General features: G+C 34.6%; 2 protein-coding genes across 3 annotated transcripts; one reads left to right on the top strand and one right to left on the bottom strand.

Moving 5' to 3' along the window:
* Positions 1-1,557: 1,557 nt before the first annotated feature.
* Positions 1,558-3,126, bottom strand: LOC125850858 (pelargonidin 3-O-(6-caffeoylglucoside) 5-O-(6-O-malonylglucoside) 4'''-malonyltransferase-like). Its single transcript, XM_049530704.1, has one exon. It carries the CDS (start codon positions 2,960-2,962, stop codon positions 1,586-1,588), a length of 1,377 nt encoding a protein of 458 aa, XP_049386661.1. The 5' UTR covers positions 2,963-3,126; the 3' UTR covers positions 1,558-1,585.
* Positions 3,127-4,381: 1,255 nt separating this feature from the next.
* Positions 4,382-14,712, top strand: LOC125850857 (uncharacterized). 2 transcript variants are annotated; one of them, XM_049530702.1, is made up of 15 exons: positions 4,382-4,536; positions 6,154-6,751; positions 6,855-7,167; positions 7,861-8,007; positions 8,142-8,230; positions 8,338-8,430; positions 9,614-9,740; positions 11,142-11,206; positions 11,361-11,535; positions 11,785-11,985; positions 12,067-12,114; positions 12,661-12,798; positions 12,995-13,077; positions 13,595-13,710; positions 14,471-14,711. In XM_049530702.1, the coding sequence occupies exons 2-15, from the start codon at positions 6,168-6,170 to the stop codon at positions 14,539-14,541; spliced, it is 2,250 nt and encodes a 749-aa protein (XP_049386659.1). In that variant the 5' UTR covers positions 4,382-4,536; positions 6,154-6,167; the 3' UTR covers positions 14,542-14,711. The 2 variants fall into 2 exon arrangements, with proteins under 2 accessions (XP_049386659.1, XP_049386660.1); XM_049530703.1 differs by having other exon boundaries at positions 4,396-4,536; positions 6,159-6,751; positions 14,471-14,712.
* The last annotated feature ends 264 nt before the right edge of the window (positions 14,713-14,976 follow it).

Below are 14,976 nucleotides of genomic sequence, written 5' to 3'. Positions count from 1 at the left end.
TCAAGAAATTCATTGAGTTTACTATTCACTTTTGCTTTTATAAATTTAACCCCTTGGTCCTGGCAGGATATCGAGTTATCCTCGGTAAATCTGCCAGAAATAGGGTAAACATGAGTTAAAATCCTAGATAAGGATTGCTCAAGTTGTTCTTCATGAGCTGAAAAATTAATGTTGTTGGTAGGAGGATAAAAAAGAACAAGAGGTAAATGTGTCTCATCAGTTGTTTGATCAAAGAAACCTAACTTGTAATTTTGGAGATGATTTGGAGTTGGTGAAGATGGTTTTATGAATTTTGTGGATATGATTTCAACTTCCATGTTTTCTTTTTGAAATGCCATGAGTATATAGATGTGGTGAAATAGCAAAAGAGAGATTAAGCAACCAAGTGAAGAAGCTAAGATATATAGTGGCACTTATCTCTTCCCCTTTATATAGAAAAAAATATATGGTTTTCGGTTTATTGATTTTTGATCTTTTAACGATTCGGTTTAACCAACAAAAAAATGCTCATAAAATAAATATATGGCTTCTCAAATAATTTGGCTCGACAGGATAATACTGTAACTTTACATAATGTTCATAATTAAAATAGAAAGAGTATTAACTACCATGAAAATGAAAAGAACTGTACAAGTGCAATACAAATAAAAGAAGTAGGACAATAATGTGAATTGAAGGCTAAAGGACAAATTAAAGGTAGTAACCATTAAAATATATATACTGAAATAAATATTTACTATATTTATGTAGAGGTAAATGAGGAAATGACTACATTCTTACCGGGTTATCGGTTTACTCAATAATTCAAAACTAAAAAAAAAAAAATTAAAATCGAATTGATAATCCGATAACATTTTTTTTATCTATAAAATCATTAAAAACCCTTTAATCCAATAACTCAATAACAATAAACTAGACAAAAGACAGTTGCTTGAATGATAAACACTCCTCACTTTGAGTCACTAAGGGAGAAAAAAGGTGGAAGCTCGAAGGAGAGGGGTAGATTTTTTTTAAAAAAATAAATCAATAAGCCAATAACATTTTTTCAATTTGATTTATTGGCCGGTTCGATTTTTGCACAGCCCTAATTTTGACTTGTTTGAGATAAGGGGATAAAAATGTCAAATTATTGAAGAATGAAGGACATTAATTTTAAAGCAATATTAAAGAATGTAGATGATTTTCACTATGCTTGAAATACATATACGAAGATTTCAAAACAAATAAAATATCTATTCAAATATGTGCCCTAAAACAATTTTTATAAGCAAATAAAATATCTATTAAAATGTCTGGCTATTAATCCCAACACATGAATATCTCTCACATTATTCTTTTTTTCATAATTAGACAAGGTTGAGCTAATCTTATAAGTAATATTGGAGTAAGGAACACTTAGTTAATTTCAAACTAGAGAGATGACCGAAAAAACAACATAGAAAACTCTAAAAACTTAGCAAATGCCTTAACATCATGGTCCAAAGAAACAACATTGATAAGTAAATATAACTCATAGAATTACTATAAAATTCATAAGAAAAAAAAGCATGGCAAGTGCTTGAGAATGAATTTCACGCTCTTCTGGTTACAGTAACGGCTGCAGTTGAATTCGCTCTTGATTTCCATTGGTAAAAGCCTTGATATCACTTTCACATTCAAATAAACTCATATAACTATCCTTTAAGTCCACTTGCACACAAATACTTCCACATTCTTCATCATACATCCAACAACTATGAAAATTTCTCAATCCAAAATGCATCAAACTCGGTTTTCCTCGACCAAAATCAGCATCCTTCATCGGAAACTTACACAAACTCGAAATTATACACTTGTCAACTTCATCATTGTCAGTTCCCCATTCTTTTGACGGGAAAATTTCCTTGTATGAATTAGCCACAGTCGCGATTATATCATCAGCTGAACCTATAGCACAAGCATCAATAGCTTTTTGCACCGAATTCCTAATCAACGTTACAAAATCATGAAGCTCCATTTTGTTCTTCTCGGGTACAAATAGTATTGGAGCATCCATTACATAATTCCCAAACGCATTTTCTTTTAGAGGTAATGAGATTTTTCCGCGTAAATTCACAGGGAAAAACACTAATGAACGTCTCAAATATCCGTGTTTTGCTTCTGAAACACGAATTAAAGCCCTCCATAAAATTGCTGTAATAATTTCAACTCTTGAAGGCTTAAAGCATAATTCCCCTGAATCTATCACCCCTGTTAACTTGTCCCTGAGAGACGATATCGTCTGTTCATTAATAAAAAATCTCTTTGCTATAAATTTTGCATCTAATTCTATTGGATGAATACGATTTGGGAAAATATGCGATAAATCTCTTGCTGGAAGAATCTCACCAAAATCAAAACTCATGAAATCAATCTGATCAGCTGAAATCCCCAATTTACACACTTTAGCCCACTCGTAAATGAATTTGAAATTACTGAATCCATCCATTACTGGGTGCGATGCACTAATTGAGATAGCAGTACCACCACATTCGAATTTTGTCACTTGTACAACCATAGGTGGAGTACTATCAAAATCCGCGTCCTTCAAATCCTGGATATCCCAAGGGAAGAAAAACAGGGCGAGATTAAGGTCATTTTGGACTTGATTGATGAAATCGTTGAATTGGCAATTGACTTTGGCTTTTGTAAACTTGACACCTTGGTCAAGGCAATCGATTGAACATCGATCCATTGACAACCTTCCTGCTGCAGGATAAACATGAGATAAAATCCTGGATAGGGATATTTCGAGTTTCTCATCAAACTTGTCATCATTGATGTTGTCATCGTTGTTACCATGTGGATAGAAAAGTAGTAATGGCATATGTTCCCTCTCCGCGAGCTGATCGAAGAACGATAACTTGTAATTCTTAAGGTGTTGTGGTGTTGGTATGGATGGTTTTATGAGTTTTGTGGAGATGAATTCCAAATTCAATTCCATGTTTGATAAATGGAAAACAAAAAAGAAGAAGTGAAAGAAGTCCAAAATGATTTTTTCTATGAAGGTTATGCTATACAATAATCTTTATTATATAGGGAAAATTCTATGATATGTTTGGAATTTGAACAATGAAAAAAATCAGACCATAAATAGGGTAAGATTTGGTATTTATGATATTGTAAAATTATGGTCCTTTAAATATTGAGAATTGGACAAACAATCAAACCTTGTTTGTATTTGAATATCTTTTGACTAATAAAATGTTGTTATTAGCGGACCGTTATAAAAATGTTTTGACTGTATATTAGCTAGTAAACAAAATAAAAGTAAGTTTATCATTTAAAGTTGTAATCCATATATATTTTTGGCGTGTAAATAATTTTATTTCCTTATTATCATTTTATTTATATGGAATGTCATAGTAATTAGTTTTCTTTCTTTTGAAGATAGTAGGATTACTTCATGTATTAACCAGAAGATTTATTTTAAGAAATAAAGTTAAGACAAATGGGTAAATTTAAATGTTTCGATTTGGTCGATTATATTCTAAAAATGATATCTTATCAATTATTATTTCATTTTATATTTATAAAAATTAATTTTTTCGAAATCATTTCAATTTGGGATTTCTTTTGATGTTAGTACGATTACGTTATTTTTCAATATTATTTTAAGAGTTACATGTAAAATTTACAATACGATATCATGCATACTTGCAAGTGTTTTGGTAAAATCTCTAGACATTTTTATTATTTACAAAATGATGAATCAAAAGAACATAAAAAAAATGACAAGAATAGAGATTTATTCATCTATTTTACTGTTGTAAAATAAATTAAACAAAAGGCAAGAGAGGTATAAGCAAAAAATTAAGCATCCAACAAGAGAAATCAAATTTGTATAATAGTAATATTAGTACATGTTTAGCTCCTATTTGACTATAGATTTTAAAGTATAAATTCGAATTAAACATGCATTTTAAAATAATTGTTCAGAATTTAATTCAAAATTTATAATCAAACTGTAGCCTTAAAATCTTTGACTTCATCTTTTTTATTTGTTACATATTGCTTAATTGTCCATGCTCATCTTACCACTTTGCGTTATTTTTAGCTATTCTTTCTAGCTCCTTTTGATAATGCGTTGTTATAAGAAGGAAGGTCTATCGAAAACAAGTTTATAAATTCCGCAAAGGGGAAAATCCACACACATCCAACATCCCTCAAGTCGATTACACAAAAATATATTATTATTAGACTAAAATGAGAAAAAAAAAACTAATCAACGATCCACAATGTGTTGTACACTGAATAATTTGCACATGCACTACACCTGATTACTTAAACCCCAATTTCCCCTAAAATCTTCATCTGCTTCTTTGTCCTCCTGAGAGCTCATGTCTATAAATTGTGACCCTAACTTAGCCTATTTTTACTCCACCATTTTTCTCTTTCTAAATACACTTGAAACTTGAAATCCTTAAGCATTCTCATTGCTTCGTACATGTACACACGTTAAAAATCTGAATTTCTCAACAAAATCATTCTCTCTGCGCATCAAACAAGGAGAAATTTGTAAGTATCGAAGCTAATTTCATCATCAATTTGAAAGTTTTTACAATATCGCGAATCATCGTTTCAATTGCAGTATCAATTTTATGTGAAAACAAATTTTTTCGTATTTTTTTTTATTTGCAAGTGTTTTTATCGTAAATTTTAGCTGAATTAGTGATGTTGAATTATCGCGTAATAGGCGATCAATTGAGTGTGTTTGCAGTTTCTATTAGTGCTGGTGTTCTGTGTTGTTTAGTTTTTGCTTTTTTACCTTTTATTTTAATTTCTAAGCACAAATTTGCATGTTTCTCTGCGAATTTCTCTGCAAAACTATTTTCTCTGCGCATCAAACGAGGAGAAACTTTTAAATGTTGAAGCTTTTTTCATCATCGCTTTTAATGTTGTTAGCTGTGGAAAATTCATCAGTTTTAATCTCGCGATCGTTTCATTTTGAAGTGTCGATTTTGTGTTAAATCAAAGTTTTCGCTTTTTGTGATTTGTAAGTGTATTTTTCTGAAATTTTAGCTGAATTTGGGGTGTGAAGAAGAAAAAATTTATTGTGTAATAGGCGGCGATCAATGGAGTATGTTTGCAGTTTTTTTAGTGCTGGTGTTCTGTGTTGTTTAATTCTAGCTTTTTTACCTGTTATTTTAATTTCTACGCACAAATTTGCATGCTTCTCTGCGCATCAAACGAGGAGAAACTTTTAAGTGTTGAAGCTTTTTTCATCATCGCTTTTAATGTTGTTAGCTGTGGAAAATTCATCAGTTTTAATCTCGCGAATTATTGTTTCATTTTGAAGTGTCGATTTTGTGTGAAATCAAAATTTTCGCTTCTTGTGATTTGTAAGTGTATTTTTCTGAAATTTTAGCTGAATTTGTGGTGTGAAGAAGAAAAAATTTATTGTGTAATAGGCGGCAATCAATGGAGTATGTTTGCAGTTTTTTTTAGTGCTGGTGATCTATGTTGTTTAATTTTAGCTTTTCTTGTTTTTTTTAAAATATAATTTCTAAGCACAGATTTGCAGAGTATATGTTGAGAAGAAATGAAAGAGGAGATTAATTGACTATATTTGCAGTTTTATGCTTGTGTCCTGTGTAATTTAATTTTAGATCTACTTGCAGATTGCTATTTTTTTTTCTTTTTTCTCCACGTGTTCGAGCGAATTTGTATTACATATATTAAGATGAAATGAAAGGAGAAAACTTTGTATTATAATATCAATTAATATGTGTGTACTGGTGGTGTTTGTGCCAATTTGCATGCATCTCGACTAATCGACCAGCCGACTGCTCCTTCCATCAACACGGATACTGAGTATTGGTGGAAGGAATACTAATCTTACATTCCAGTTTTATCGATTGCTTGGCCACAATGGCACAACCTTGGAGGCATGCAGTGGAACCTCTAGAAGGTCTAGAAGGATCAATAAGTGTGTGTCTATCTATCTCTAGAGCATATTTGCAGTTATTGCTGGCATTCTATGTTATGTCTATATATTTAGAAGAAATGGAAGAAGAGATCATTGTTCTATAATATGCAATTAATCGCGTATGATTTGCAGTTTCACTGTTGGTGTTTTATCTAATTCAAGTAACGTTGTGCCACTTGCTGAACATGATGATTTTTGTTTGTTAGTGAAGAGGAAATTAATGGCTTCTAGGGCGATTCAACGGAGGAGGAGGCTCCTTTCTGACTATTTGAATGTCTCTGCTCGGTTTATTCAAAATCTTCAGAGTTGGGGGAATGGGCAATCTGCTCACTATTTTGACCCCTGCAGTTTCAGCTCAACTATGAATTGTATATGTCAAGGTTTGGATAAAAGAAAGAATCATGACGAAGTTTCTCCAATAAATGATGGATTTTCAGGTTTAGGATTCTTCCGGACAAAACGTTATAGTACTATAGTATTTGGCTATCTAGATAGAAGAGTTGATGTTGTTCCTTCGGCTGGCATGAGTTTGTGGCCGTACTCTGTACGTTGTGCTTCTACTGCAACAGCAAAACAACCTAATTTGGGAAGTGATGATGAAGAAGAGTTGATTGCCAAAAAGAAATGTGAAGCTTCTCCAGAGGATTGTGATCAAGCTGTCGTAGGATTAAGTACTGCAAAGGCCAAAGCAAAAGCGAAACGCCTGCAAGAATCTCAGAAAGTTGCTAAATCTGTTATACAGAGAGTATGGGCAACACTTTTGGGGATTGGTCCCTCTTTGAGAATGGTGGCCTCAATGAGTAGGTTAGGATTGTTAGAACCTATTGATTCATTTTTGGCTAAACAAGAAGTGCCTCTGATAGTGCTTAGTTGCATGCTTTCCTTATCTTTTTGGGTATTTATTCAGGGAAGATTGGGCCAAAAAACTTGCTCACTGGAAAGATGAGTTTACATCTACTCTGCAACATTATTGGCTAGGTTTTAAGCTCCTATGGGCTGACATGAGGATCAGTTCAAGACTGCTGATAAAGCTAGCTAGTGGAAAGAGTCTTTCTAGAAGAGAGAGGCAACAGCTGACACGGACTACAGCTGATATGTTCAGGCTTGTTCCGTTTGCTGTTTTCATCATTGTCCCGTTCATGGAATTCTTACTGCCTGTGTTCTTGAAGCTATTTCCAAACATGCTGCCATCTACTTTTCAAGACAAAATGAAAGAACAGGTCAAATCCTTTCTTTCCGAGTGTAAATTAATTTTTTTGGGTTGTAGTCTAAGTAGTCTGTAATATTTTTAACTTGTGTGATGTCGTAGATTTTTGCTGATTTGTAGTTCTAGGCCTTGATTTCTCAATCTAGGTTTCGTCATATACAACAACAACAACATACCCAGTATAATTCCATAAGTGGGGTCTGGGAAGGGTGGTGCGTACACAACCTTACCCCTACCTTGGGAAGGTAGAGAGGCTGTTTCCGATTGACCCTCAACTCAAGTAAAGCATATCCAAAAGTCATGCTTGTAAATCAAAGAAAGTACTGAAGAATTCATACTGAAAACAAATGGAGAAGATAACAGTTGCAACAACAAATAATATGATAACCGAAGCCAAGGAGAAACTAAAATCGAAGGACAATGTAGTAGGAGAGTAATACAAACAATACTGATAAGGAAACAACTATACAACACACAACTTCTTACTAAACTTCTATCCTAATCCATGACCTCCAAATCTTCATATCTAGGGTCATGTCCTCTGGAAGCTGCAGGCGTGACATGTCCGGTGAAATGCTTTTGTGCACATTCTAACAAATTGCAGTGTTATTAGCAATCTCAGATTATTACTTCTGCGTTTACTTAAGCAAAAGAACTTATCCTCCAAAGATCATCAACTTACTTTCTTGGAATGGTTCACTTATAGGAAGCATTAAAGAGGAGGTTGATTGCGAGGATAGAGTATGCAAAATTTCTTCAAGACACTGTCAAGGAGATGGCTAAAGAAGTCCAAAACTCTCGGAGTGGAGAATTAAAGAAAACAGCTGAAGATCTTGATGAATTTCTGAGCAAGGTGACTCACTCTTGATAGACAACCATTACTGTCCCCTACATGCCTCCAGAGGCTAAAAATATGGAAACAAGAAATGCCAACCAAGATCAATAGCATTCTGTTTGTCTAAATACAGGCCTTATAACTTCATGCAGGTTAGAAGAGGTGCAGGAGTCACAAATGAGGAAATTTTAGGCTTTGCCAAGCTGTTCAATGATGAACTTACCCTAGATAATATAAGCAGGTTGGGTTTATAACTAAGTCTTTTATTCTCTATGGTTGCATCTAGTCAACTTGATATGCGAGCTTATCTCTGAATATGGAAGGAATTGTATCTTATCTATTTCTCAGGTCTCGATTAGTAAGTATGTGCAAGTATATGGGGATCAGTCCTTATGGAACAGATGCTTATTTGCGTTTTATGCTTCGGAAGAGATTGCAAAGGTGTGCCACATATTTCTATGTAGGATATTGTTTAAAGAAAATGCATGTTAGAGACTGTTCTGGATGTTCTGATTTCTGAATGTAAGTTTACTTTTTAGTCAGTCACAGTTTGTGAAAGTAGGCCATACTTTGACTTGTTTTTGATACTTGTAGTCGTAGAGGAAAAGAAGTTTTCCCTAACATTATCATTCTAAAAAAAAGAAGTTTTCCCTAACTCTGTTCAGTAGTGATTCACTTCCTGAATCTCCAGTATAGTATGAAACTCTTTTGGTGGTGGTGCTTGGACTCTGAATAAGGTGTTTGAAGCAGTATCTAGGAAAATTGCATCAGAAAGAGGAACTTGATAAATCAGTCTGTTTAATTTGTTGTCAGAAATAAGAAAAATGTCCTTCATGTGGATGTATATTCAATTCCTTTGAAAGTAGGCCATTCTTTGTCTTGTTCTTGACGCTTGTGGAGGTACAAGAAAAGAGGTTTCCCCTGACATCGTTCAGTAGTGATCAATTACATAAAATTCTTCTGGTGTGGTGTTTTGGACTCTGATTAAGGTGTTTGAAGCATTGTCTAGAAGAACTGTATCAGAAAGAGGAACTTGTTATGTCAGCCTGTTTAATTTGTCAACAGAAATAAGAAAATGGTCCTTCATATGGATGTACATTCAGTTTCTCTTGACTTCTTGAACATTCGCTGGGAAGACGTTACAGTTTGTTTAGTTGTGCTTGTGCAAGCTACATAACTCAAACAATATTAAATCTGCAGCTCTGAAAGAAAGTAATTGCAAATATTTTCACTTTATTGGGAAACAAAAATGTGATCGACCAGTTGTTTGCTGATGGAAACAATTTTTCACTTGTTTAATTGTTGATGGAAAAAGCTGTCTTTACTCTTATAACAAGAAGCAACATCAATGAGTAGTACAAATATTGCAACTCTACCAGTCTGTCTTTGTTAGTGTTATATAGCCTGGGATAAAAGGTGAGTAATGCAGTTCTTGGAGACGTAACAGCCAAGTGATTTCTCAAGTATCTAGGTGTTGCTTTTCATAATTAGAAGGAACATGTCTACATGTTCATTAACATGTCATACGACATATACTGGCTACTTTCAAAGTAACTAGTTTCATCTTTGTTCAGTTGAATCTAGTAAAATATACTTGATACTGAAACTCCTATCATTTTCATAGGATTAAAGTTGATGACAAATTGATTCAAGCTGAAGGTGTGGAATCCCTTTCAGAGGCAGAACTTCGTGAAGATTGTAGAGAGCGAGGCATGCTTGGTTTATTTTCCGTGGAAGAAATGCGCCAACAGGTTCTTCGTCAATTTTTCTGTAATAAACATCAATGCAAAAATATTTTGTTCAGTTCGATATTATGTGCATATCCTGTCAATAGTTTTCACTGAATTGCAGCAACTTTTTCAGCTAAATTATTAGATGATGGATTGCACTTGCAATATCTGTTTCTCAGACGATCTTTGCTAAGATATTCAATGTTGACTTCATCTTTTTTTAGAGATTTTCTTGTTGAAAATTTTCATTAGCAATGAAAAGTACTCTTCTCTATTTGTCTGCGAGTATTTGAGTAGGCACAGAGATCAAGAAAGAAAGGAAGTCTTGTGAAACAAGTGCTACATTTTTACAAGTATTCTTAGTACCATACTAGTATTTTTATGCAGTGGGCCGTGTCAAGTCATGCCAATTCTCATTGAACATTTCAATCAGCGCAAAATTGGAAGGTAAAGATCAAGTTTAATTTCTAAATATGAAAACATCTCAATTTTAGGGACAGATAAAAAGGAAAAGAATGCCAAATAAATGGGGACGAAGGGACTATCATCTTTACTGTTCTAAAGTTAACTGGTTTATAGTGATGGAGGAACCGTCTGGCATCTAGACTTTGAATGTGAAACACGTCATTAGAATGGCTATGATCCTTCTGCTCAAATGGATATGAAGAAATAAGTTCGTATAAGCACTCAATTAGCTGTACCGCTGTCGTCATTGACACAAAAGTTAATGGGCATGTGGAGAAGCAAAAGGGTGAGGATGTGGTCCATTTTCACTGTTTCATAAGAAATTAAGAAACCAAAGGGGACGATAACTCCTCACAAATATTGAATTGACAAAAGGAAAAGAAATGTTTTTAGTTCCTTCAGTTACAAGAAAACTAGAAGAGAAGAATATGTACTTCATTTAGGGGAAGTATGGAAATGAAAGAACAAGTCTCTGACTGCTTCCGTAAACCAAATATGAGGGAAATGAGGTTCAAAGTCAATTATTCATGCATTCAATGAACTTTAAAGTCAATGATGTAGTACTCTGGAATTGGATCAGTAAATTTCTTTAGGCTCCTGTCACCTTTTCTGTCCAACAATCTCTAATAAGTCTCTGCTGTTATTTTTCTCTCAGAGATAGACTTTTGTCCTTCCTTTTTGTTCAACTGTTTTTTTACTTTATCAACATGCACAGAGATAAGTGTACTTAGGATCCTAACAGTTGCGTCTTTGTTTCAACATGCAATGTGAGTTTTTGTTAGCAAAGAACATTGCACCATCTCTGAAAATGATGGAGATTCAGTTTGAACGAATATTGTGTAGTGAGAGCAACTTGGTGTGATCTTTTTATTCTCTTTATAATAAGAAGATTTTTAGTAATCACCATTTGTAGAAGATCAGAGTATTTTGTTCTGATATTGTTATTCTTAAGTGCAGCTCCGAGATTGGTTGGATTTGTCACTTAATCATTCAGTGCCTTCTTCACTTCTGATCCTTTCCAGGTATCTCAGTCTCTCTCTCTCTCTGAAATTCAGCACCTGTAGACTAGTATATGCGTGCACATATTACACATTTTCTGGATTATTTAACTTGCAACTGATTAGTTTTGTTCACTTTTGAGCATATATGACCTGCTTTTTCTTTGCATGTGAGCAGATCTTTCACTGTTTCTGGAAGGTTGAAGCCAGAGGAGGTTGTTGGAGCTACACTGTCTTCGCTACCAGATGAGGTTGTGGACACTGTGGGCATCACTTCCCTGCCATCTGAAGATTCTCTATCGGAAAGGAGGAGGAAATTGGAATTTCTTAAAATGCAAGAGGAGCTTATCAAGGTTGATGTCTTCTTTTATTCTTGTGAAATGAACAGTTTTCTTATGCCTTTTCTTTTCCAACCCCTCTCCCCTGCTTAGATGTAGTGGAGGGATCTTTTTTTGTTCTCTTAACCGGGGATCCTATTTTTTGACAATGGTATCCATCAGGAAATGAATCTGCCTCTTAAGGCATCTGTATTATATATTTATACATCAAGTTGTGTAAGCATCAGTACTCTTCTGCTTAGAGGTAATTGTAATTGTCCACAGGAGGAGGACGAGAAAGAGAAAGAGGAAGAAGAGAAATCTAGAAGGAAAGAATCTGTTTGTAGTCGAGAGGATGTGGCATTGAAAGAGATGATTGTTCCTACTGCTACAGAAGCACAAGAGCAAGCTCGAGCAAGAGCAATTGACAAACAAGAGCAGCTATGTAAAATTAGCCGTGCCCTGGCTGTTCTGGCTTCTGCTTCTGTAAGGATGGACTTGAAAAAGTTTTGGACTGTTCAGTACCTAGTCTTTTCTCTCAATCTTTTATAACTCTATTTTATGCAGTCTGTTAGCCAAGAGCGTGAAGAGTTCCTGAGGCTTGTAAATAAAGAGGTATGTCATTCAGAAGCAACTATATGAGAAATCAGACCAAGAATAAGCAAATGGGAATATCTTATGTTAATACTAGCTGTTGCTCTTAATGATTCTTTCTTATGTTTATCATTTCATTATGTCCTTACTTCCATTTGATAAAGTAACATTTGTGTATATTGACCAAAACAGCTCATAGGTTGTGCTAAGACCATATTTACAAGGCAAAAGGAAAGCCTAGCATAATCCTAGGATATCTATATTGACTCAGTGTCTTCTATGTCACAATTTTTTGACTTGCTTAAACAGCAGAATATTCAATTAATAGCAGAGAATTAATAGGGGACCTTGTTTCTCCAGCTATCCTTTTCTCTCCCCCAACCAAAAGATAAGTTTAAAAATATAATAAAAGAAAGAAATTACACCTGTTGGCTGCCTGACTCCATTTGCTATTGATGTTTTTCTGGTATTTTTTTTGCAAGTTGCGAGTATCTCTTTGGTTCTCTATAAGGCGAGGTAATTCTCCACAAGAATCTGTGACTCATTGAGGATTCCTTTTCTTGTCAGATCGAGCTTTATCATAGCATGGTAGATGAAGAGGGTACAGTTGGTGAAGTGGATGCCATGAAGGCATATAGAGCTGCTCATGATGAGAATGATCATGCTGCTGAACATGATGAGGTTTCATCTGCACTCATAGATAAGGTGAGATGTTCAACCTGAAATAGTCCTAAAGGTTGTGACAAAAGACATTTAGTTTGTCCTCTATATCCTAAAAAAATTGAGCAAAGCATCAGATAAAGGTGATGTAGAAGATAATCAAGGGAAAACAAACAGCACACTGGGATGTGTTCCTACAGCTTGCTTGAAATTACTTATTTATTGGCTTAATATGTTTCAGGTTGATTCCATGCTTCAAAATCTTGAGAAGGAAATTGATGATGTTGATGCCAAAATTGGCAACCATTGGCAAATACTTGACAGGTGAATAGCAGTGTTTTGCTTGATAATCCTGCTTGGTGATCCTTATCAAAAGGTTTTGCTTGATGATCAATTTTGGGCTTTGACATTTTCTTTTTTATACTAGTACAAAACCATTTTGCATAGTTGTGTCCTTCTCCAACTCCAATGAAATTAAGGTCGAAGTTGGGGGAAATCTTGTTCCCTTTACTTATCTATTAATCTACCTATTTATTCACGAGCTTGTGGGCAGAAATGTGCTCCTTATCATGGAATGATTCTCATGTTGCAAAACATGAATGATATCTGTGTTGTCTTTTGAAGATGAATTGGCGGAATATTAATCATGAGCCATGCACGTGATCATTACCATATCATGACTGGAAGTAATAATAATCATGTTTATATTTCTCTCATTAGTGTGGTCTGGTTTGAGGCTTTCAGTGGTGACCTAAGTTGCCGGGAATTTACATGCTCATCTGCAACAGCGCAGATCCAAAATTTAGCTTTTAATTGACTTGCATGTTGTTTTGTTGTACAGGGATTATGATGGAAAAGTGACTCCTGAGGAGCTAGCCGCTGCAGCCATGTACTTGAAGGATACTCTTGGCAAAGAAGGGGTTCAAGAACTCATCAGCAACCTTTCCAAAGATACAGGTCACTTTTCAATTTTGTTTGAAGTTTTTTGCTGTTTAAATGCCGTTTTTTAAAAACTGAGACACTGTTTGTTTGGTAGCAATTAGCAATAGCACACTTGATGGTCTGTGAGTAACTTTCAGCAACTATACTACTAAAGAAGTCGTTTTTGGATAACCGTGTGTGCACCCTCAACTAAAGAAGTCACATATTAACTATACGAAATCCTTGATTGAAGAGTTCCAAACCTCAACTGTCCTAAATAAACCAGCTTAACTTTATAATCAACCCGCCTCACTGTATATTCAAATGATGACCTATTTGCCCATTCATGGTAAATAATAGACGTCGGGAAGTTAGTGATTAACATTGTATGAGCACCAAAGGATTCCTTATTATCTAGAATAACTACTTTTTTAGGTTCCACATTCCTGAGAATGACCCTCATTTCTTTTAATTGCTTTTAATTTAATACATTCTTTTCAAAGAAGTCAGAAAACAGTTACCTTTTACTGTATGTATCTGTTGTTTCCTTTTCTTTGAACTTCTTTAAGTTATTACTTAATTCATACATCAGATTTTCTTCTTTGGATTAGTACTGAAGTTGCTGTATTTTGCAATTGAAATAAACATGGTTTTATACGAAGCAACTCTTAATTTAGTTCCTACAATGTAGATTTTTGTATTTGTCATTAATTATCTTAATTCACAATTGACCCGAAAAACCGAATGTCTCTTTATATATGCTGCTTCTAACTTCTGTTGAGTCTTTTTGTTGCAGAGGGAAAGATTTTTGTTGAAGACATTGTTAAGCTAGGCAGCCGCGTAGAAGATGCCAGGTCCGATGAATAGACAGAATAATGCAACAGTTTTGGCATCTTAGAGAATAATAAAACACTACACTTCACTAACCTAGTTCAGTCATGTGTTTAGGCCTCCAATTATAGGAAGACACTGTCTGTAAGTTTTCATTTCTCCTCCTGTCAATATCTTTAGGTATTTTTTTTCTTCTTTTGTGTGTGTTTAAATTCTTATTAGTGGTCAATGAAGTCGTTGAGAATCCTGAGGTCTCAGGTTCAAAACTCAATGGAGACAAAAAAACATTAGGTGATTCTTCTCATCTGTCCTAGCCTTGGCGGGCAGAGTTACCTTGTACCTTGTACCTGTGTTGGTGGGAGGTGGTAGGAATCCGTGGAGGTGCGTGAAAGTTGGTCGGTCCGTCCACATGCTTGGTGTGCAGGGTAAGGGCTCACGTGTTAATTGAGTCAGTTGCATGATTTTTGGTAC

Source organism: Solanum stenotomum, unplaced genomic scaffold (genome assembly GCF_019186545.1).
Source record: "Solanum stenotomum isolate F172 unplaced genomic scaffold, ASM1918654v1 scaffold19785, whole genome shotgun sequence".
NCBI lineage: Eukaryota > Viridiplantae > Streptophyta > Magnoliopsida > Solanales > Solanaceae > Solanum > Solanum stenotomum.
Note: the sequence above shows the minus strand (reverse complement) of the source record. Positions and strands in the feature narration are given on the sequence as shown.

Excerpts from the sequence above, each read along its gene's own strand:
- LOC125850858 (XM_049530704.1), bottom strand. The coding sequence starts at position 2,962 with ATGGAATTGAATTTGGAATTCATCTCCACAAAACTCATAAAACCATCC.
- LOC125850857 (XM_049530703.1), top strand. The coding sequence starts at position 6,168 with ATGGCTTCTAGGGCGATTCAACGGAGGAGGAGGCTCCTTTCTGACTAT. Across the intron at positions 8,431-9,613 it reads CTTCGGAAGAGATTGCAAAG|GATTAAAGTTGATGACAAAT; the intron begins GTGTGCCACATA and ends TCATTTTCATAG. Across the intron at positions 13,711-14,470 it reads CAACCTTTCCAAAGATACAG|AGGGAAAGATTTTTGTTGAA; the intron begins GTCACTTTTCAA and ends TTTTTGTTGCAG.